The sequence below is a fragment of the Zonotrichia leucophrys genome, chromosome 4 (genome assembly GCF_028769735.1).
Source record: "Zonotrichia leucophrys gambelii isolate GWCS_2022_RI chromosome 4, RI_Zleu_2.0, whole genome shotgun sequence".
Taxonomy (NCBI): Eukaryota; Metazoa; Chordata; class Aves; order Passeriformes; family Passerellidae; genus Zonotrichia; species Zonotrichia leucophrys.
The window spans coordinates 11,119,117-11,142,349 of NC_088173.1; the positions used below are offsets into that span (position 1 = coordinate 11,119,117).

At 38.9% G+C, this 23,233-nt stretch overlaps 1 protein-coding gene across 1 annotated transcript in view; it reads right to left on the reverse strand.

Moving 5' to 3' along the window:
- Nucleotides 1-10,596, reverse strand: part of MTMR7 (myotubularin related protein 7) — a 39,161-nt gene extending 28,565 nt beyond the window's left edge. Inside the window, exon 1 of the mRNA XM_064710463.1 lies at nt 10,403-10,596. Within this exon, the coding sequence (XP_064566533.1) occupies nt 10,403-10,426 (24 nt within the window). The 5' untranslated portion in view covers nt 10,427-10,596. The remainder of the gene's footprint in view (nt 1-10,402) is intronic.
- Between the last annotated feature and the right edge of the window lie 12,637 nt (nt 10,597-23,233).

Genomic DNA, 23,233 nt, shown 5'->3' on the forward strand with positions numbered 1-23,233 from the left:
TTGGGCACAAAATGGGCATTCTCCCTTTGCTGCACTCCTGACAACAGGAGAGTCTAAAACACATTATTAACTCTCAGATCACCAGCTTGTGACTCATACATCATTAGCATTTTGTATATGGCATGTGCTATAGGCACCTTTTATGGGTAGGAACTAGATGATCTTTAAGGTCCCTTTGAACACAAATGGTTCTAGGCTTCCATGATTTCTGACTGAGAAACCAGAATAATTTAAAAAATCAACAAGTTAGATATTCAGCAGGATAAAATCTGTCCAAAACAGTTACCAGTTTGGTTCCATGGGTTTGACGGATCTCCTACTACAATAACTTCAAAACTATTATTAGTTGATTTTCCTGAAAAACAGAATGCCAGCATCTGAGAATTACATGTTTGCAATGTGTATTCCAAATACATTGCACTATTTTAAAAATAGGAATAAAGAAAAACTTAAAATGAGAATAAGCCCATTTAGTAGCAAAATGCTTAAACCAAACCATTATTAAAGCAGAGTCATCTCCCTCAAGGCCAGTTATAATCTGTTTTAAACAAAAATTAAACTATTTATTTAAACAAAAAAGGCTGCTAGAAAGCATGGATGAAGTTTTTTCCCAGGGCCACCTACTTCAGAGGTCAAGTATTGGCTTGAGAAGGAATGGAAGAAATACAATATTAACCAAGCATGCATCCAGCAGCAAGCAAAAGAGGAGGGATGATACAAAAGAAAAATGTAGGCAGTGCCCTTCTGAAAGGAACCCACAAACCCATTAAAATCAGCATTTTCTGGATGAAGAAAGGTCCCTACACTGCAGTCCAGCCCACAAGGGCTCTGCTGCACAGGCACTGATCTTGCACAAGGCACTCATCACCCACCCCAGCCTACAAAGTGAGCTAGCATGGGCCATGAAACACAACCTAGCAGGCATCCACACAGCAGGACAGGGCTGAGGGATGCATTTCTAGGCCTCCTGGGTCACATCCTTCCCCACTCATCAATCACAGCCCTATGACTTAAAAAGGCTAATCAACAAAGCTCCTCTTTGGTTGTGGTTGTTTGGGTTTTTTTTAATACAGAGCTACAAATAAATTAAAGGTTGGATCTGAATGAACAGGAACAGTTGCAGTGGTAAGTCAGATTTCATCAAAGCAAATGCAGTGGCTGCACTGGGAGATCAGAATTCACCTCTGCCTGCAGTTTGTCTCTCAAGAACAGACAGCAGCAGCAGCTGAGGGCAGCGTGAGAGGCAGGCATGTACTCTTGCTCCCTCAGGATCTCAGCCCAGCTCTGGGGCCTTCCTAAGATGAGGTCACACTTTTTAATAGCCATAACTGTGTTTACATTCCATTCATTTTATTAAATAACATTTTGTATATCTGTCAATTATTGGCATCCATAACATCCTGTGAGAGCGAACTTCACATTTCAGTTATACATTGTACAATAAATTCCTTCCTCCTGCTCTTTTTGAACCTGTCACCAGTTATGTGCCACACGTGCTGTTACAGATCCTTCCCTCCATCCTCGTGTTCCAAGAGTGAAGAGCTGTGACCTTTATGGAAGCTATTCCAGACAAGCTCTTCCACACTTTTGATTATTCTGCATGAAGTCTACTTCCTAAGAAAAGTCCAAAAGTGCAAACAGAATTCAAAGATTGGACATATAACAGGTTTCTGTAGTTTGTGTAGTGGAATAGTGATGTTTGCTGTTTTGCTTTTTATTTAGTTTTTAAAAGTTCTCAAACATTGCTTGCTTTTTTATCCTCTGCTGAACAAGCTGGGGTTTAGGTTAGTTTGGGGAATTTTTTTGGTTTTGTTTTTTTTAGAACTAGCAATTGTAACTCTTAGTCATGCCTGCATATATAAGTTAAGATCTACCCCCTATGTGTATCATCTTATATTTATTAATGATAAATTTAGTCCATCAGTATAATGAGGCATTGCTCCATCTTAGATTTCACTCTGCTGATCAAAGAGAATGAGCCTTCTTCTTCTTCTGCACTCTCCCAATCAGGAAAAGAAAGATGTGTCCAGCAGTTTCTTTAAACTTAGAGAGTTCGGGAATAAAAGGAATGGGAACATGTTCATTTCCACAAAAGGGGAGCACACACATTAATAGTGCCTTGGAAGAAGCGATTTTTTCTATCTAAAAAGTCCCAGCATGCTGAGAAATTGGCATTAATTGCCAAAATTTATATCAGAAAGAGGTAATAATTATTTTTCTGGGTTTTTCCTATAAAACAATGCTCCATTTTTTCACCAAAACAACTGCAGACTTTATTGGAGAATGTAGGAAATTATGTATGTACTGACATGTCAGGAAAAAGCACAGACCATGCGCATGTGCTTCACCTAAAATGAATAATTGGTGAGAGAGACCAGGTCAGAAAACACAAGTCTGTAAAGTTGAGAGCTGGAAGACCACAAGGAAATAGAAAACATTAGCTAAGGCAGTCTAGAGAGGGGCATCTAAGTAAAACTTCATAATTTAAATAATAAATTCAAAGCTCTTTATTTTTTTCTCCTTTCTTATTTTCCTTCCTGATGACTGTGGTTGTCTAGACCTAAAGAAAAGACCACCAGGAGATTCATTTCAATAACTAAAAGTGCTTACATGAAGATAAATAAAGTTGCCCTGAAAGTCTATTTCCAATGCAACACAGATGACAGAAAAAAGGAGGCAAAAATAGAAGTTAAAGGGAACACAGATTAAGAACAGATGGAAGGCACTTTTTACTCATAGAATAAACATGACAAATGACTTATGAACAAGGTTGCCACAAGGTCATTCAAGAAAAAATGTCATATTAGGGAAAATCATGGGCCAAAGTTTTATTCAGGCACAACTCCCAACAGTTTAAATGGGACTCCCACTTAAGAAAGAACAGCACGCATATGACCCTGAAAGCATTTGGAAAAGTTTGCCTGCCAAAATGTTATTCCTAAAAATATTCAAGTACCCTAATTTGTATTCATTTTTAGTTTAAATAACTTTTTTTATAAGCTTTGACTGCTTTGTCTATTTTTGAATGCTTTTTGAATATGCTACCTTCATCCTCACTTCTTTAAGCTGTTTCAGTGTCTCCAAACATGTCAGCATCTCAAAACAGTGCAGAAGTTACTGCTACTATTTCAGGCTGTTCACAGCTCCACATGGGAAAGCTTTTTCAGATAAATACAGGATCAGTTCTGACTGTGGGCTCAGACTGAGTAGGGAAAGGAGAAGCAAAACTGTACAGCAGATTGACCAGAACTGGAGCTTCCTGTCACACCAAAGCTCATGTGCAGCAGGAAGATGCTATCTGACACAAAATGGTCTCTACTGTGGGATTTTCCAATAAAATTAAATTTGAATTATGAAATAAAAATCTCAAAGAGCTTTTCTCTCGTTGAATAGGTTTTGAGTCTGTGTGTTTGCTTCCTATGCTTTAGCTAACCTGAAGAGGAAGGCACTTGAACAGCTAGTTCTGCCATGGTCACTGCTGACCTGCTCATTATCACTGAGCATCTCGAAGAAGCTGAAAAGCCTATTTGTCAGCCAAGAACAAAAGAGATCAGCTCCCATGTCACCAAGTGTTCCCTGTTCCTTTAGGAGGAGCCCTGACTAATTCATCTCCTCTAATTCCTCATCCCAAGAAGGAGAAAGGCCAGAAAACCCTCCCAGACAGGAGAAAGCAGCCAATTAAAGGTAAGCAGGGAATGTCCTCGCTCAGGCCACATCCTCAGGAGCTTCTCTGTTGTTCAGACACTTGAAATTCGTTGCTCTACCACAACCCATAAAAGCATGTTTCATGTATAAGCTGATAAAGTACCTTGAAATTTGGCTGCACAAATGAGTTTCAGTGATTCTCCAAGGATAAAGAAAGGCCACTTCCACAAACTTCTCTGCTGCTGAAAAAGTTGGCCCAAAGCCAAGGCTGGGCCCTGGGGGCACACACTTAGCCCTACAGAGACTTCTTCTTGCCCATCCCCTTGGCCTCCTGGACTGACCAGGGGTTTCTGCTGCCTTCCCTGCTCTCCTCATGAGGTTACTCACAGGAGTAAAAGCAAGAAGAAACTGCATCCTGGGAATTCGTGACAGGACTCTCGCTGGCCTTAGCACTGCCGGCAGACAAAAGCTACGGGAAGAGCTTGTGAAAGCCAAAAGCCTGAGCCTAATGAGAAAAAAGGAGCACAGCTGGTATGGTTGGAGGCCAAGTGGAACATTTGAGCTTTCTTCACCCTGGTTGACCCCAGCTATCCATGTGTTTAGCATAATTCCTGAGAGTGAAAAAATACTACATGTAAAAGACCAAATGCTATGACTTTTATTTTCCAACACAAAGATAGTAGTGTTGTACTTGTTAAACAAAAAATACATCTTTTTTGCTTGATCTTGGAGTAAGAATAAAAGAAAACTGAATTGCCAATTGATGCTGCCTTTTAATGTGGTTTCCATTCTATTTCATAAGAATCATAAAAACTGTACTTGGTCCATGTTACATTTTTATATTTCCCTCTCTGAAAAGATCTCCCAAGTGCAGTAAAATAATGCACAGTCTATGAAGTTAGATGGCTACATATGTCAAAAGACTCAAACAAAGCCAAAAGTAAATAATTAAATTTAAGAAAAGATACCTTAAGAGATGCATTATAAAAAAGTTTCCTCAGGGCAAATCTGGCAGGATGGGGGGAAATATTCAAGAAAAATCTAAACAAGTTTAATTTTCTAAAGAAATAAAGTGAAATGGAGGAAAAGAGCTGAAAAAATATTAATGAAAGATTCATAATAGCAAGACAGACAACAAACTACCTAATAATTTGGCTTAAAAAAGAAACTATTGTCTGCTAAGATCTATAAAGAGTGAGGTCAGCACCACATTAGCAGATACACCTGAGTAACAGCTGCATAATGGGAGCAACAAACAAGACCCTATTACAACAGCATAGAGCATTACAATATGGTGCCAACACTAACACAAGGCTCATACATAAAATTTTCTTTTTCAGTCTGTATTAGATCTCATTTATCTGGAAAAGGAGAAGAGAGCAACTAAGTGTATCCTATTAAAAATCCTATCTAAGAGTTTTAAGTTAGGAAAAACAGGGCTTCCTCAAGGCAGTAAATCTTAATACACTAGCCAAATTTGTTTTGATTTGGTTCTGAAAAGTTATATCGGGAAAAAGAATTCTGCATGCAGCCAAAGGATGCCAATAAGAAATATATCTTTAAACTCTTGTATTTGATACAGGCTTTTCTGCTACATGTTTGAAACCATGCCCTGTTCAGCAGCCTATTTTAGAGCAGCAGTACCAAGTCATTTCAGCTGTGCAGGCCACGAGAGATTTGCATTAAAAATGGATTTGTAGGACTCCTTTTCTGGTAGTAGGGACCTGTCTTTCTCAGCAGAATACACCTGCACAGCAGAAAATGTCAGTCTGCATTTTCTATTACAAATAGAACATCCCTTTAGTTTACAGACACCAATGGCTCAAATACCACCCACTTGGGCCTAGAGATTCCAGCCTTGACCACCCCAAAGCCTAACTTCTCAAATATTCATTCCAACCTCAGTCTCCTACTATGCAAAAAAAAAATATCAAAGAGGACCCTGCAGACATGCTGTCTTAATGATTTCCAGTACTATTTTTCAAGTGCAATAAGGTTTGGAGTTAGCAGTTTAGACATAACTACCAAGACAACAAATTAAAACACATGACTACCCATGATTTTTAGAGCTTTTTTTGTGACTTTATCCAGCTACCTCTTTATTGAGTGTCACATTATTGAAAATATGAAAGTCTGTGTGATCTTCTGGCCATTTTTGACTAAATATTTTGAGAATAATGGCTGTTATAAGACTTTGTTTAAATCAAAACACACTAAGAAGGTAGCTTGATGACTCTAATTCAAAACAAATATTTTATATATATATATATATATATATAATTCCAAACAGATATTTTAGGTCCAATCCCACAATATCTGGACAGTTTCTGCCGTTCTTATTTTCATTTTATCCACCTCCAGTCTGATGTTACCACAGAACATTTTCTGGGCATAGTACACTACAAAGCTCACTTGTGTTAAATTTATCCTTTGGGCTCAAACTTTCATAGCACAAAGATGGAATAAATGGAGCCCAAAGAAAACTAAATTTCATTCTAAATAAGGAAGATTTATTAATAAGAAAAAAATCCATAACTCGCAAAATCAGAGTTAAATGTGTCCATGATTAGTGTATATGTTTTAATGCATCATTTGACTAAAGCAGTGAAGTAGAATGACATATTTGAAGCCATTAAACATTACTGGACCCAGAACAGGCTAAACAATTTTTAACCATGATGTAAAATGAGAAGCAGTTATGAAATCAGAAAACACCAGCTGAATTGTAAGACACACCGCTCTAAGTTGTATACTTGGAGGAAAGTACAAAACCACCTTCACACAACACTCGAAAAGCAGAAAATCATCTTGGCACTTAAAAGACGTTGCATAATGTGTTTGCTGTAAGCTGATGACCCAAAACACCATTAAAAGGCAAAGGCCATGCCAGCCTCACCTCCTCTACCTTTCCTAAGTAGCAAACTAAACACAAGTTTAGCCAAACTCTAGTACTATAATGAAGTCTCTGTGGCACTCCATTGCCCATTCCAGTGGGGGAAACAAGCAGTTCACATCCCCAGGTGTTTCCCGATACCACCTCAGGGCTGCTGCCACCTTTCTACATAACTGAAATAAATCGAACTCTTCCAAAAGGAATTGTAGCTTGGATACAGAGAACACAACACACCTTATCTCAACAGAAGGCACACAGAGAGCAGTGGCAGAATATGCTAACTTACCTCAAAAAAACCCATGGAGAACCAGCAACCCAGAACACGTTGTAGGAAAGTAAAGACTGGGCATGCTGGGTTCAATTTTGCTATTGATCTAGATAGACATCTTGACAAATGTTTTGCTATTTACATTGTCATATGTAAAGTGGATATAAATTACATGGGTTTCCTGATGGAGACTTTGTGAAAAAGGACATGCTATAAAATCTTATTAGGAAAGGAAGAATTATGGAAACTAGATTAAAAACAAAAGCAAACACATAGTTCTCTTGCACATGCTGGAAATTTATTCTGTGCAGCAATACATCTGGTAGAGTGATTTGTCACTAGCGTGGGAGCAGATCTTAAGTTCTGCCTGAGAGAGGCATCATTGAAAGGAAGTACCTCACTGTAACACCACAAAAATGAAAGCACTCAAGCAACTCAAGTCATCCCAAGTATTCTGTTAACACTGAGCCAAAAGAATTTGTGGGCTAAGCCCACTGAAGACAGCTAGTACACCAGGGAAAAACTGATGTGTTCTTTATTGTAGGGCCATCAATAGGCCTGCTGACAATGTACAAACACAAATTATATGAACATATCTAGAGAGCTCTGGATCTTTCATCCTGTCCCTGGCCAGACATATCTCTACACATGCTCATAAAACATGCTTCTAATCTTCTCAGAAGTATTGCTGATTTCTTTTTTTCTGAATGTTATGAGCTGTTTGTCATATTTTGGGTTAGGAGAGTTATCCTAAACCATCTTGCTGCCCATTCCAAACTCATGTCAGTCACTGGTTTTACTAATTTTTAATTTTGAAAGGGTATGGGAGTTATATATAATTCTATTCAGCAATAAGGGATGGTCTCCAACTTTTAAACTTAAATTATGGCCTTCATACATAGGATGGCATTTACCTTGTGAAAATACAGTGCCTATATATGTTCATACAGGCATACATTATATATGCACCCTGTTTTCTACCAAGAGTATAATGATAGAACAGTGGTCAGCACACCAAATAGTGTGTCAGCAGGTGGATATGTACAGTCTGTTGGGAAAGCACCAGAATGGCCCTTGCAGTGGGAAATCCTACTCCAGAGGAGTCTTACAAAACTTTGTGTGGGCAAAGGAGACACATAGGAGCTTCAACACAGACAGACATGGTAGAATACCTCCAGGAAAAACAACCTAAAACATATCTACAGAACAATGGACTGGACATAGGAAAGAGGTCCTGGGGTCATTGATGACATTTCTCTGAAATTATCAGAATCTGGAGGGCTGTGATCAAGATTTACTGTGAAGGCATGGGTAAGGTAAACGCGGAATATTTATTGAACAAATCCTTGAAGCTAGAAGGAAGCAATACTGAAGGAAGCTACTCAAGGTTTTTCAATAGACAGAAGATAATTTTTGTGAAACTGTGATCTTCTGGAGCTTGCTTCCATGCAGGCTGTGGAGCCAGAGAGTGTCATCCTGTCTATAAGGAGCTCTGGCTAACTCACACAGAGAGGTCCATAAATGGACACTAATAGGAAGAGCTGGAACCTAATACTGTAAATGCTGAGAAGCTGCAGAATGTGGCCAGGTCTAAATGCTCTCTCTCCTCTGTCACTCTGACACACAGTAGTTATGTTAATGAACTACTGACCCACCTGGTATGTAATTACCTTCTGATTTTTTAATGTCTGCTATGTTTTATCAGATTAATTTTGATATTTATGAACCACAAATCGCTAAAGTCATATTTCACTTAAAATTAAAACAATTGCTGAGACCTAATGGGTGTTATGTAATATAGATCTCCCTTTGAAAGAAAAGCTTTTATTTGGGCTAAGAATTTTGTTTTCAGATATTAGTAAGTTTGTTATCTTGCTAAGTATGGGATTTATCTTGCTTTTCCCTGTGGCGTGGTTTGTGAATCAGGAAAGTGTCATTATTCTGAGATTAATACCTTTGCAGAGCAGGGCAGTCACTTCTCAAATTTCTCTCAGGACAAGATTGTATGGAGTCAGGAAATGTGACACCAGAGGCTAACATATGGTACTATGAGCTTTCCCTTACCTATTTTTACATTACAGGCATTGGAAAACATTTAATGTTCAGTTCCAAACTATCAAAACCAAATTCAGTAAAAACAAAACAAAACAAAAAACCCAACAAGTACAGGTGACTTATTTCAAGATGAGGGATTAAAAAAAAATCAATGGTATCAATTCTGTCAGGGAGCTGTAGATACACTGTTTTTTCAGTGTATTTAGGAGTAACTGGAGAGATTAAGTATTTTAGTAATCAATCAAAACATGTTGATTTTCTACATTTATATTGGAAATTTTAAAGGATTTTTGTACCCCTTGTACCTTTAAATCATTCTTCCTAAACTGCTCTATTATATCAGATACCTTTCAGCATAGCTATAATGTAAGAGACTGCCAGGATGCAGGACTGCAGAATCACCTCACACTGAGTTAAGATTTTCAGTGACCTGAGGCATTGGTACAGAGCCTTCTCACACTATCAGTTACAGAAATGGGTTTTACATATGCAGAGTAATATTTTCTGGACTGGGACCTGGTTGTAGAAAAGAAAACAGTTAAGCTTCATTGCCTGCAACAGGGACTTGCCTGGGTCTCCCATTTGCAGCAAACACAACTATTTATTTTTTTAATGTATTTTTCTACCCTTATAAGTTGATTTTAATATTTTTCTCATTCATGCTTTCAGCATTCTTCAGCAAATGGTCAGGAGCATCTCTACAGACAACTTCCACTAATTGTACCTACCTGCAGGACACAGCCATACTGTTCTGAAACTCTTCCTTCCCAAAAAGGGAGATAACAGGTAATGAAATGAGATTAGAAGGAAGGCAGTTGTTATAAATGCCTATCTTCTTACTAGATTTACAGCTTAACACCTAAAGGCTGAAAAAAATAGGCAAATAACAAGGCCCTGATGTCAAATTCATGCCAGCATATTAAATATTGATAACAAATGAAAACAAATTATTAATTTCGTATTTACTTATTTATTATTAAATAAATAAATAAATACACAGATATTTATTTATTATAATAAATACCAATATTTATTATAATATATCTCACCGCATTTCGAATTAACATATTGCTCTGGTTTACTTTTTGTGATTACTTTTAATCTAAACCTTTTTATGTGTTAAAACTGTATTTTTTTGTTTGTTTTTTAGAGTAACGTGGCAATTTTGTTAAACAAATACAGGCCTAGTGCTAAGAAAGCTGCAGAAAAAAACAGATTACGTCGGCAAAAGATCAAACATAGCACAGAAACACTGAAGCAATTAATCTCCGAGCCCGAAATGTCGGGGCCCACGACAGGCGGCCGAGCAGCAGCGCCCCAGCCCATCGGGATGCCCGCAGCTGTCGGGCAGTGCCTGCGGTAACGGAGGGGCTGACTGACAATCCCGACCGGCGCATCCCGCAGGGCAGCAGTCACGGCGAGCCGGCCGGCAGGCAGCCCGCAGCATCAGCCGCAGGCCCGTACAGGCCGCAGGGCTGCGGGGCGAGGCTCCCCCGGGCCGGGGCCGGAGCGGGGCTGCAGCCGCGGCCGGCGGGACCCACCTTGGGCATGCGGATGTGCTCCATGGCGGCAGCGCCGCGCCGGGCTCCTCTCGCACCGCCCCCGCCGCCGAGCGGCCCTGCGCACCTGGCCTGTCCCCGCCGTGCTCCGGCCCTGCTGCTGGAAACAACTGGGGTTTTTTTTAATCATAGAATTTCATTTGATGTTTTCCTGGCGTTTTCCGGTGCAGGTGGGAAGGAAGAAGGGAGGGCTTATTGCCGGCAGATGATGCGCCCGTGTTGCGATGCCGGCAGGTCAGCGGCTGGCTCCGCCTCCCCGGCAGCTGCCATGCCGCCCCGGCAGCGGGGATGCTCCGTGCCCTCCCTGGCACGGCCCGGCCCGGCCCGGCCCGGCACGGCACGGCACGGCACGGCACGGCACGGCACGGCACGGCACGGCACGGCACGGCACGGCACGGCACGGCCCGCAGCCTCCGCCCCGCGGCCCCGAGCGCGCAGCCCGCACGGTGTGCTGTCTCACCGAGCGCTACATCGCTCTGCCCTTTCTTTCAGGGGAGATCAGATCGGAAGCATAAAGCGAGCTCTGTCTGAGATCGCCTCCCCCCGTTTTGTTTGTTTCCTGGCCCAGCGCGTACAGTAGCTCAAAGACAAAAGCTCCACTTACTGAAACCGAAGCGCTGGATTTTGTTTATCTCAAGCTCTGTGTGTCTGTAGTTCACGACTTTGCTGCATCCTCATTCCCTTATTTGCACAAGGGAATATTTTCAGTGACACACAGTTTTCAGCCTTGTGTCAGAAATTCCTTTTGCCTTACCTATTGCCAGAGATGTGTTTCCTCTTGGAGCAAAAAGAAATGACACTGAGATGATTTTCCCAGTTTATCAGAGTGTAGATAAAGAACGAGTATCTCTAACCATCTTTCATACTCTAACCAGCTATCATATTCAGAGCAAAAAGAGAAACTTTTCAGTGTTTATACCAATGTGCAAATGACTAGAGGTGCTAGTATATTATTTTAGATACACCATAAATATTAAATGCCCAGGTATTCTATATTGATCAAGGTATTCCAGCAATTCTTCACAAGTAGGGACTAGTCTCATGGAGGCATAGAAATAAATGTGGAGACCTGTCAAACAAGCCCCACAAAGGCCACAGCAAGAGGACTCTGCTTCAGAGCAACAGAAGCTCTCAGCATATCCTTTTCTTGCCTGCAGAGAAGAGAGCAAGCTTAATTCGTTTTGTGAAAGATAAAATATGGGTTGAAAATAACATGGGGTTACCAAAACCAGAAATGCATTTTACCCCCAGGGAAAGGGAACAGTGGGTACAGCTCTACTGGTTCCAAAGTTTCTCCAATCCTGCCACTTTCTTGCTAATGAATGGCTGGATTTTCTTCCCCCATTTCTTATCCACAAAACCCAGGGCATCAAGGTTTTTTGTTTTTTTTTTAATCAGCTCTTAGGTTAGAGGAGGCAGAAGCTGATGAGTGGAAAATAAGTCACCCCTGGATTTGATCATTCTGCTTGCCATTCCCATTTTGGCCCATTTCTGCCCGTCTTTCTCTCATAGTTCTGCTGCTGTTTGGATGGCATCCATAAATGTGCATAAAGTGTGGACTTCATAAGATTCTTGATCAGTGGCATATTTTTATTCTCTGTTTTAGGCCAGAGCATCAGAATCAACTAAGAATTAACCAACCATGGAATATGTTTCCTTTGTAGTTATAGCTGATGTGATTCATTGCGTGTATTATCATCTTTTGGCATCACCACCAATGAGTAAAGTTGGAAGAAAATACATTTATCCTTTCAGTCCCCAGAGACGCTTTTACTCTGGTACATCTTGTGATTCATCGCAGCCAAGTTCAAGTCCTACAGTTGATGTGAGGAGAACTTTCAGATGCACTTTAACTTTGCTTCACGTTCATCAGTATCTGCAAAGCTAAAGCATTGCTGTCCCGGTAGCAATCAGTTGCTCAACATCCTGACACAGATTTTGGCTGATAAAATAGTTGCTGGGCAAATGCAGCTGTAAACAGAACTTGGGTTTAGATAAAAGTTACATCTAATGTAATTGTCATGTAAAGCTTCAGTAAACACAGCTTTCTAAAAATTCTCTGATAGTTTTCATTTGCATTTCAGGCTCATGGAGACTGCTGCCTCAACAGTGTGGAAATGAAATCCTCTGTAAAGGTATAACCAGAAATAATTCTGCAGATTACTGCTCTGACTTGACTAGGATGTAGGGGCAGGAAAATTAAATTGCCTTGCCTACATAGGTTTTGACCTATCTACTGAAACTGCCAATAAAGTTCTTAATTTATTTCCCATGAAGAATGCCAGTCACTGAGGACTAGAATCATACCAGCATAATTATTTTCTATATCCACAAGTAACAGAGTCAGCTTTCAGCCTCATCCATTAAAACCTGAAAGCACATTTCACTTCCAATATGTAAACACTTCTGTTATAGTCAGTGGAGTAACCCAAAAACTCAGACGTTTTCCATAAAAGCTGCCTGGCCTGTATTTGAACCACCATGTTAGATGTGGAAGGCTTTGTGGATTTATTTGTGTTTTCCAATGATATCTTACTTATTTAAGGGTAGTTTCCTGTGGGCTGCATTTTAATATAATACAAAATCAAAGAATACATTTAGGTACTTTTAATGCTTATTTTAAAGTTTAGTCCACAGATTTGTAGACATAAATTAAATACTGACATGTAGGCAGAAAAATAACAGAAAATTGGTGGTATAACCGCTTGGTTGCTGGGACAGCTATAGCCAAGGTGACAGAATCCTCCAACTGAAGAGTCTGGTACATGGGATGCCCATGTAGAGATTGGGCTCAGCCCATGTTATTGTGGGCTAAAGGCAAACAGTGCCAGTTTGAGTGCAGCCCGGGGTTTGTGGATAAGGAATGGAGCTTAAAAAAACCCAGCTTGACATTTCACCAAGGAAATGCTTTTGGACCCACTGATGGCAAAAAGTGGTTTTTGGGCATCAGCTCTTTCTCATGCAATTCACCATACAGGTCTTTGTACATTATTTGTTTAAAATTACATACAAACCAAATAGGACTGTATCAAAGCCAACTGACTTTCTTATCAGTGTTCTTCTAATGAAAATATTCAGTAAGATGCATTGCAAAATCGACTTTTTATAATAGGAAAAGGGAAACAGTACCACTTTTTACCATAAAATATGGTATATTAATAAATTTTCAAACATAAAATATCTACACCAGTAATACACAAGAGCATCATGTAACTTGTAACTTCTTTGTAGTTTCAAAATAGTTTCTTCCACAATTCCACAGTACTTCTTTGCTGGTTTAACCCCTTTGTATGATAAAAACCACCTCTAAAATTTATTAGAATTATGGAATCTTTAAGTTTGGAAAAGACCTCTAGGACAATTAAGTCCAGCCATTAACCTGAACATGTTACCATTAAACATCATATCCAACCTAAACCTTTTCTGGCACAGCCTGAGTCCATTTCCTCTCATCCTGTCTCTTGCTGCCTGAGAGAAGAGACCAACCCTCGCCTGGCTACAACTTCCTTTCAGGTGGGTGTAGAGAGTGACAAGGTCCCCTCTGCCTCCATTTCTCCAGAATCAACAACCCAGCTCCCTCAGCTGCTCTGCTCCTTATAAGATTTGTTCTTGTTATTTCCTTTTGTCCGGGATTTTCATGCCACTTGTCAAATGATATTCATTCTATTGGAACATGTTTACACCCTAGATAATAAGTACCAGAAATTCAGAAAACAATGTGTCTGTTTATATTTGTTTCATAACTTTTGAACCTTTTTCAGGGAACATGCAACTTTCTCCTGGTAAATGAACTTGGACACACAGACTTCAGCCCCCAGTTAATACAGCAGGAACTGCATGTACAAGGTAAAGGATGTGAGGAGCAGCTTCTACTTTATTGTTTAACTTGACTGTTACTAGGTTTGACCTTTTAACTTTTCCTTCAAGAATGGCTCAAAGTCTTTGATTTGGCCTTGTTATAGAACATTGTTACATTGTTATAAAAGCAAATTTTTTGCAGGAAAAATACCAGCCAACCTCTGGAAATTGGAATGGGTCTGATGCTATTCTGCAGATAAACAAACTGACATTTACATCATATAACATATACCATATAACATTGTGATACATGATATATGGTACATCACACATGATATCTGGCCAGGTTTGTGATAATTGTCCAGAAATGCATAGTAGAGAAATAAAATAGACAAAACTCTAGACTTACTCAGGATATATGGCCAGTTATTTACATGATGATTTCACATATTGAAGAAACAGGTACTATTATGCCAAAGTGGTAACTGTTGATCTAATAAGAGCATTGCAACAAAATTAAAATACTCAAACCTGTTGCTCTGAAATGCTGCATTTTACATAACAAAGCATGCTGGCACAACCACCTGGAGAGATAGTGGGGGAAGGTCAGTCAGGATGTCCTGGAGCTGGTGTTTGTCATACCACACACAGCAGTTACAGAAAATCTTAGCACTTACAGGAAGGGGTCAGTCAGCTACTACAATATGGATTGTAGGGGAAAAAAGGAGAGAAGTGCTTCTCAATACAGCCAGCAGAGAAACAGACTCTTCCACAAGATAATTTAAAGCTCCTAAACTCCTGAAGTGGTGAAATACTGCTTAGAAATTTGCCTCTGAACTGTCGCATCTGTCATGTGCTGATCATCTTTACACTAGCTTCTCCCAAATCTTAGACAGGAAGTACTCCCCTAAGTGATGTTAGAAAATAAAAATGAGTTTAAAAAGAAGGTATATATTGTTAAAAACACCATTATCTTAACTATTTCTTAAACATTCAGTCAGAGGCTCAGCAACAACTCAGGAGAAGAAAACAAAGATGTAGAGTTAAAAGCAGACTGCAACTGTGTGTAGTCTGAAGCAGTATTGCTCAATGAAAAATAACATCATGATAGCAAGGCAGCTTCCAACACTTTCACAAAGAACATTTTCTTAACTTATGGGACCATATTAATGATCTGCCTAGAGCATTTTTCCCAACATGAAGAAAAAGATATGGCCATGGTGTATTTGGGTTTAGGGAAAGAAGACTAGAAAATAAAGAAAAAGTGGACAACAAAGGAAATTTATTCCCTGGTCTTTGTATAAGAATTAGTTAAAGCTATGTTTAAAATACGGAAGAGATTATCTTGAAGCTCCCCATTGACCTACGGTGATCAGAATTCAATGAAGGAATTGTGTCTTTTATAGTCATGCTTATGCATGAGGGTGTGATAGTTGCAAATTAATTTTGATTACTCTCCAAATTTTACAGAAAATACAATGCTCTATGAAGTGAAATTTAAAAAAGACAGTTTTTTCCCAAAAGTATATAATAAAACCCTTACTAAAATGCTGTATTATACTCCAAATTCACACCATATGAAAGTACATTTTTGAGATAATATGTTTCTTCCTGACTCTAAAAAAACCCTTCAAGATTAGGCTTTTTTCCTTTTTTTTTTTTTTTTTTTCTAATAAGGTGCTGAAGCCAAACAGAGTTCTTCAAATCTCTCTGCAGAAGAACTGAAACTGATGTGATTCCTACCACCTGACTGACAAACAGCCATCACAATAAGTGGCCAGGATCAGTTTTGGCTGCCTTGTGCTTCTTGAAATCCTTCTGAATTTCAGGTGATTGCCTTGGCCCCTTATCTACCACAGGATTATGGAAATAATCTGACACTGTGGAAGCTGCCAGTGAAGTATCACTAAACCTCTGTGGTAAAGGGGCTCAGAATATGTGGTAATCTTTAAGCTACTGACAAGCAATTTAGTTTTCGAGAAATAGCTGATTAAGCAAGGGTCATAGAAACCTCAGTGTTCAGACTGAAAATGTGTTATGAATAAATTCACATGCGCTTTGACAAAACTTGCCCATTTTTATACTTGAATTCACTTTGTTTCACCAGGTCAGTACTTTTCAGGTTCCATTACTGCTGCTTGGGCTTAGGGAAAAAGTTAAATTTTGAGTGGGTTCTGAAGAAAGTTCTGGCATTTCTGGGCTGAAAGCTCTGAAGCTCAGGAAATTTCTTTTCTCTAACTCTTGACATTTTCTCACCCTGTGTAGTATTACATTTCTGTTCTTTATCTCTGTCAATTATTTTCATAAGAAGACAGCATTTGATGTAATCTGTTCCCAGAGAGGAATGTCCAGAGTATTGCTAAAAAATACTTTTGCTCATTGGTCACAGGGTCCATGAATTATTATGGTTGAATGGTCCTCATTTGAGCGGAAAGGATGCAATGTCTAGGAAAAAATATCTGTGAGATGAGATGTACTATTAACTTCAGATGGTTCTGGACATGGTTGTACAAAACTGCCCACTTTGAGTCAACAGTTATAAAAGCCAATGAGTTAAAAGTTAACATTAATCTGACTTAATGGCAATGGTCAACTCATCCAGCACATGTCTACACCGTGTTTTTTGCTGCGTGCCACAACATGAGCCACTGAAGTGGGTTGTTATTGCCAGCCTACATGTCTAATGCTGCTGATCTACATCTGTAACAGTATCAGGGGGACCATTCCCATCCTAATGTCTCAAGCTGTTCCATGTCTTGGTGCCCACACAGGGCACACAGGGCTCTCACCTCTGTGCCCACCAGCCACCTGCCTCGTGCACCTTAAACATCACTGGGTTAGGTAACACCAATGCTTCTCACTCTTGGCCTTTCTAGTCCTACAGAAGAGCCTGGGCTTTGGTTGGAATCCCCTGTGGTGTCCTCAGAGGCAGAAAATAGTTTGTCTCTGTAAAGCCAGGAATGAACCTTCTGTGTTCCATAGGCATCTCCTTTCTTGCTGAGATGAACAGGACAGTAAAGATTAGGGCCAAATCCTCAAGTGGCTGCTCTCTGGCATGTAGAACTTAAGTTTATTAGCACATTGTTTGGTGGTTCTTAAAAGGATTGAGGCATCTCAGGGCATCTTGGAAAATTTTGGATTTTTTCAGAGGGAGAGAGAGAATTGCACTTGGCAATTCCTGTTTCTACACTGTCAAGGAGTGCTCAACTACAAAATTTTCCTTCCAGCAGTTCCAAGTAAGTCCGGGGTGGATCTAGCTTCACTGTCTCTGATTATATCTGTGGGCAAAAGAAGAGAGAGGAAGAAAGAGAAAAAAAATTGTCAGATTGACAAGGTACAAGTACTTGTGGACTGGTATTCGAGGAACAGATTCCCTGCCTTTTATGTTTTGCAAAAGTTGCACTTCAGAAGTGTCTGTCTGTAGTATTTATTGCATATTGGTAGCTGGAAAATAAATTTCAGAGAACAAATTCTCTAAATTTCCAAGTGTCTAAGCCTAGCTTCTGTACTATTAACTCTTAGAACGTGTTTATCTTAATTGAATTATTTGAAGTCTTAATCTTTCTGCTGTGTTTTGCAAGAAGGAAAGTTCAGCATTTGGAGAATCATTCCAGAAAATACTGGGATTCAAGATAATTTTATTTCTTTCAGATGCTTTGGCTTTTGATGTTATTTTTCCTTGTCAAGGTTCCTACTGTTTGTTGGACAAGCCCTTTATTGGAATATTTCCAAAATCAAAGGAGTCAATTCATTTGTTTCATATTTCAGTGAATCTTTAAATGTTTGTCTTTAAATCAGCATTTGTTGAAAAATATAGTTATTTTATTTGTTTGACTTTTGTTTATATTCTCATTATAATGCAGAAATGGGCAAAAGAAATATGGCCTACATGAGAGAAACACAGACAGTTAGATATATTTCTCGTACATGAAACTTATAAGAGACACAAACCTCAAAAATTTACTTCTAAAAAATAAACCCAGATATCCTATGGTTAAACATTTATTTGAAGTGAACCTTTAAAAATACCAAAGGTCTGTCTTCACAAATGAACATTTTTAGCATGACTAAAAAATTTGTAAAGTAAGAAAGATAAGATTTGTCTGAGTTGATTAAACAGTGCAGAAATGCACATTTTTGGTGGAAGACATGATGTTTTTACTAGTCTATCACTTATTAACACCCAAGTACATTGTTATCTTGAAGTATAATATGCCACTGTGATTTTTTTTCTTCAATGTGATCATCAAAACATAATTTTTGGTACTTGACAGGGAAGATAAATGGAGGATATGAAAAGCAGATGACAAAATGAAACTACATAGTCTTAATTTTTATTGCCTGAATCTCTTTCTGTATTTGATATTGGTAAATATATTACATTGGTATGTTTACCAGTTAAATAAACAATCAGTCAAACAAAGCCCTTGAGGGCTTATTTAAATAGAAATATGTGATGTGGATTTAGTAGAGTAGAAACCCAAGGTCTGTGTAATTTAGAACCTTGTGTAATTTTCCCATCAGTAAATCACACGTGGTTTCCTTCACAGCAGTGACCTTAGTTAGATTTTGATATGGCAGTAACTGTAGGCATAAATCATAATAAACTCCATGCTACATCAATTCAAGGAAATCAAATTTCACAGTCTATACTAACTCCATCATAAACTCATTTTTCCAGCATTTATTACCTTAACTTGATTCATCAATTGAGTCTATTAGCCATACAATGCAATGCATTACTTTTAATATGAGAAAGTAAACTGCAATATGAATTGCAAGCTAGAAGGCTGGGTTTTTTCACATCTTTGAGAAATCCTTTTGTGGGTGCTTCTCTTTGTTATACTCTTTGTTGGTACATATTGAAGGGATTATGAATTCTGGCTGGCATCTGGGCACCTTAAGGGGTACTCAAAAGTTGTACAGTCAGATTCTTCATTTCCTAAATGATTTTTGTATTATTAACTGAAAACAAATCACAGAATTAACTGGTTTCTTAGCCAGCAACCCTCTGCACTTAAAAAGTATGACAGCTCCCTCTTCACCAGGTGAATAGAGGAGCCAAGTTGCAATAACTTATAGGCAGCAAATGCACGAGCACCAGAAGTCTTCAGGAAAAGATACACTGAAGTAGCATTGCCACCAATAAAATGTCCACATAGATATATGCAAATCATACTGCCCAGTGCCAAGCCTTGCTCCAAAACTTACTGCACAAAAGCCAACTAACAAACTGCATTATTCCACAGGTTAGACCAAAACTGAGCAAGGAGGAAAACAGCTCTTCTACTCCAGGATGTGAATAGCAGACAGTGCTTCTCATTATTTCATCCGTAGCTGTCTTCTTAAAAGCACACTAAGGTTTTGCATCACCTTGGTAACTGTAGATCTTGGAGCAGATGTTTTAAATACCACAAAGACAATGGCAGTATGTCCTCTTGCTATGAAACTCCCAGCAAGTGGACGTGGTCCAGAATTCCATTCCAGAAGAGGATTTCACAACATTGAATTAAATCAGGATTTCTACTCACAGGTTTTTCAACAGATTTCAATGTTAGGTATTTGTTGGAGCCTGGTACCTATTTTGATATTTTCCCTGAAAACTCAGAGCTATCATATTACTCAAAGGATGGAAAACGCAATAGTCAGACAAAACCAGTTAGTATCAAAAGAAATACAAAACTGTGTATTTTTTCATCACTTTGTATATTTTGTATATAATACTCTGAGGTTTTCTTTTGGTTTTCTTGTTGGTTTTTTGTTGTTTTTGTTTTTATTTTTAATTTGCATTTAACAAGGCTCATTAAGTCAAAGGAATAGTCATGTGCTTGTTCTTACTGGCAGTAGAGTGTGAAGTAGCTACTTTTTCTCTGTATGATTTTCTGATCTGTAGAAATTGAGACATTTCTAGTTATTAAAATGAAAACTGGTAAAAAAATAGCTATTTTTCAGAGTTTGTTTCTCTCACTGTCTTTTCTCTTGAATGTAACTTTTGACAGAAATAAATAGTAGCAAGTTTGCACTTTTTAAAAGCATCTTGCTAAAATTAGCCTTATTTGGACGGTGTAAATGAGAACAGCGTGAAAGTTCCTATTCAGCAGAAGGAGTCATAACAAATGTATCAGAGTATTGTCAGGAGGAAGTAGACCAAAGTCTTTTTCAAGCTGAATTACAAAAAAAAAAAAAAATAAAAAAAAACCCACAACAAACAAAAAAAATCCTCAACAAAACCTAAAAACAACAACAACAAAAAAAACCCCAAACACCAAAAAGCCCACATAAGTAGCAGTTAAGAATAGAAAATATGTTTCTGTTATTGCTGGTGGATGACACATTGTGTAAGACAGCTGCAAGCCTTCATTTCTCTGAACAATCCCCATCCTCCTTCCCCTTGAACTACTCTTTCCTTTTTAATGGAGGATTTTGTTTCTTCATTAGGAATCTAATTCTGCAATACACTGAACTCACCCAAACTCCAGGGGCTTTAACTGGGAGGATTAAAGTCATTAGACAATCACAGAATCATAGAATATGTTGAGTTGGAAGGGACCCAAAAGGATCATCAAATCCAATTCCCGACCCTGCACAGGAAGGACATCCCAAAAATCTTCCCAGGGGCTGTGCAACACCTTGCAAAATAAAAAACTGAATAAAAGGCATTTCTTCTTTTGCCTCTGAACAGGCTTCCAGTTAGTACATCTGTTCAATGAATGAGAATTTCTGGGTTGGCACCTTCAGTACTGCAATACATACAGTCTTTGTCACCTTTTTACTATCAGGTTTAACATAAATGCCAACAAGCCTCGGGCATCTGAACCTCATTCTTTAGTCTTTGCATTACTTGAGTTGGAATGACTCATTGTATCCTTATTATGTAAGGGGGTGAAGGGATCAGCAAAACTCTTTTGTTCTTGTTGTCACTACAATGCTCTGTCCTTTTTGAAATGGAGAGGAAAAACAAGTAACTTGCAGCAAATCCATCCATGACACAGTTCACATAAACCCACTTTAGACACAGATCTTCAGGAGCTGATTTGGAAAACTCCACAGGTACTCAGTGCAGGCTGGAGGGACCCATTCTTTGCATCTACACTACACTGCTGCTCTGAAAGAGACGAGAGGAAAACTAGCTAAGTTAGGATCGTGTAGCTCTATAGCATGAATGGTATGTGCAATGTGAGAGGAGCAGCATCAATCCATCTCTCTGACACTGCTGAATCAGTGCTGTATTCCTGATAACAAGCTGGGCAAGACAGCATCAAATTCAGTGGGAAGCTGCTCATACAAGCTGAAGTGACAACGATACTCTGAGCCACTTTTGGATGACCTTCACCACTTTGATTTCTCTGAGGGGAGCTGGCTCCCACATTGCACTGCCAGATCCACCCCCATTCCCATATGTGATCAGTCCCTGTGGACAAGAACACTGACATAGCTTCTAGAGGCTAACTATTAATGTGCAGTAACACTTCTGGCATACTGGGCATGGGAAAGTCCACGCTGCATAGATTGATGTGTTGGAAATGTGCCTAGCAATACAGAAAGCCTGATTTTTTTTGTTAGGTTTTTTTAAATTCTATTCCGTTTTTCAGCATTCTTGATTTTATGGCAAATTTCTATGTACTCTGATGGCTTATTTTTCCCACAAAACTGGAGAGTTTATAAAAAGTGTAATAGTCAGGAACTGTACCTTGTCCGACTTTTAAAGGCAGTCAATTTTCCTTACTAACATCTCAAGGCTGTGAATATGGCAATGGGATTAATGGCAGGGGGTAGAGTGAAAAGAGAGAGAGAGAGAGAGAGAAAATTTTGGGAAGTTTTTGGCTGCTATGAAAAGAAAATGAGAGTCTCATCTAAACAACATGCTGCAATGTCAGCACAACCTCTACTAGAGACCAGGGAATCTGACACAAGAGGGTGTGGGAGAAATCCAAGATCCCTCTTCTTGAATTTAGTAAACCAAGCAATATGCATTTTCTTTCTTTCTGTTGCGGCTAGCTTCCTTTCACTTGTGTGGTGGCAGGCTTAAAACTTAATGGCTTTGCTATGAAATTCTGTTTCTTTTTCACTTTCCTCTACTCGGGCTTTCTGTAACATTTTCTTACTAAATGCCTGAAGTTCTGTCAGATTGAAGTTTCAGTATTAGCAATTTGACTCTGATTATTCTAGCATGGACTCCCAATTTCTTCTTCAAAGCAATCTTGTCTGAATTATCCCCTTGTCTTAAGGTTCTCCTATAAGCTTGAATAAAAGACTTAATCACCTTCTATTTTTCATACTTCCATGAGCCAGGTGTTTAAAATACATGAATCATTTTCTACAAATCTGAAATTGCATGTAAAAAGAATAAATCAACTTCTTGAAGCTGTAGTTCAGACACAATAAAAGCCAACACAATCCTGGTTTGAATGCTGTATAGAAATACAGGAAGTATTAGTGTCCTATAGCCAGTGTAGAGGACCTAGTAAGCTCCTATATGAAAGAGTCTACAAATCTTTTCATCCATATTCAAGAAGTAGGAACTAACTTTGAATGGGTGTAAGAAAAGGCAATTAGCTTGATCAGGGATATGAAGAATCTACTGCACAAGAGAAGACTGAAAGATTTTTGCTTATTGAGCCTGGCAAAATAAAATCAGAGAGAGAATAGGGTAACTTCCTGAAAACATATCTGAGAAGAAAAGGGTGAGGGAAGGTCATTCCAACTAGAGGATATTACTGATACTCTAGGAAAGAATAAAAATATAAATTGTCTATGGATTCACCTGAGGATGAAACAGGACTATTTCCTAGCAACAGAGCAGTGAGGGTCTGAAATTCCCTTTTAGAGAGACAACTTGGAGCTTTTGCACTTCAGTGACCAAAAAACTGCTTATATGATCCTGGTTATGATGAGTCATTCTGTTTAAGCACGTAGCCTGAAGCATCTATCTTGAACACAGATTCTCAGTTTTGTGAAATTTGCATAATACAGGATTTCTTAGGAAAAGACCAAGTCATAAGTTACAGAGGAACA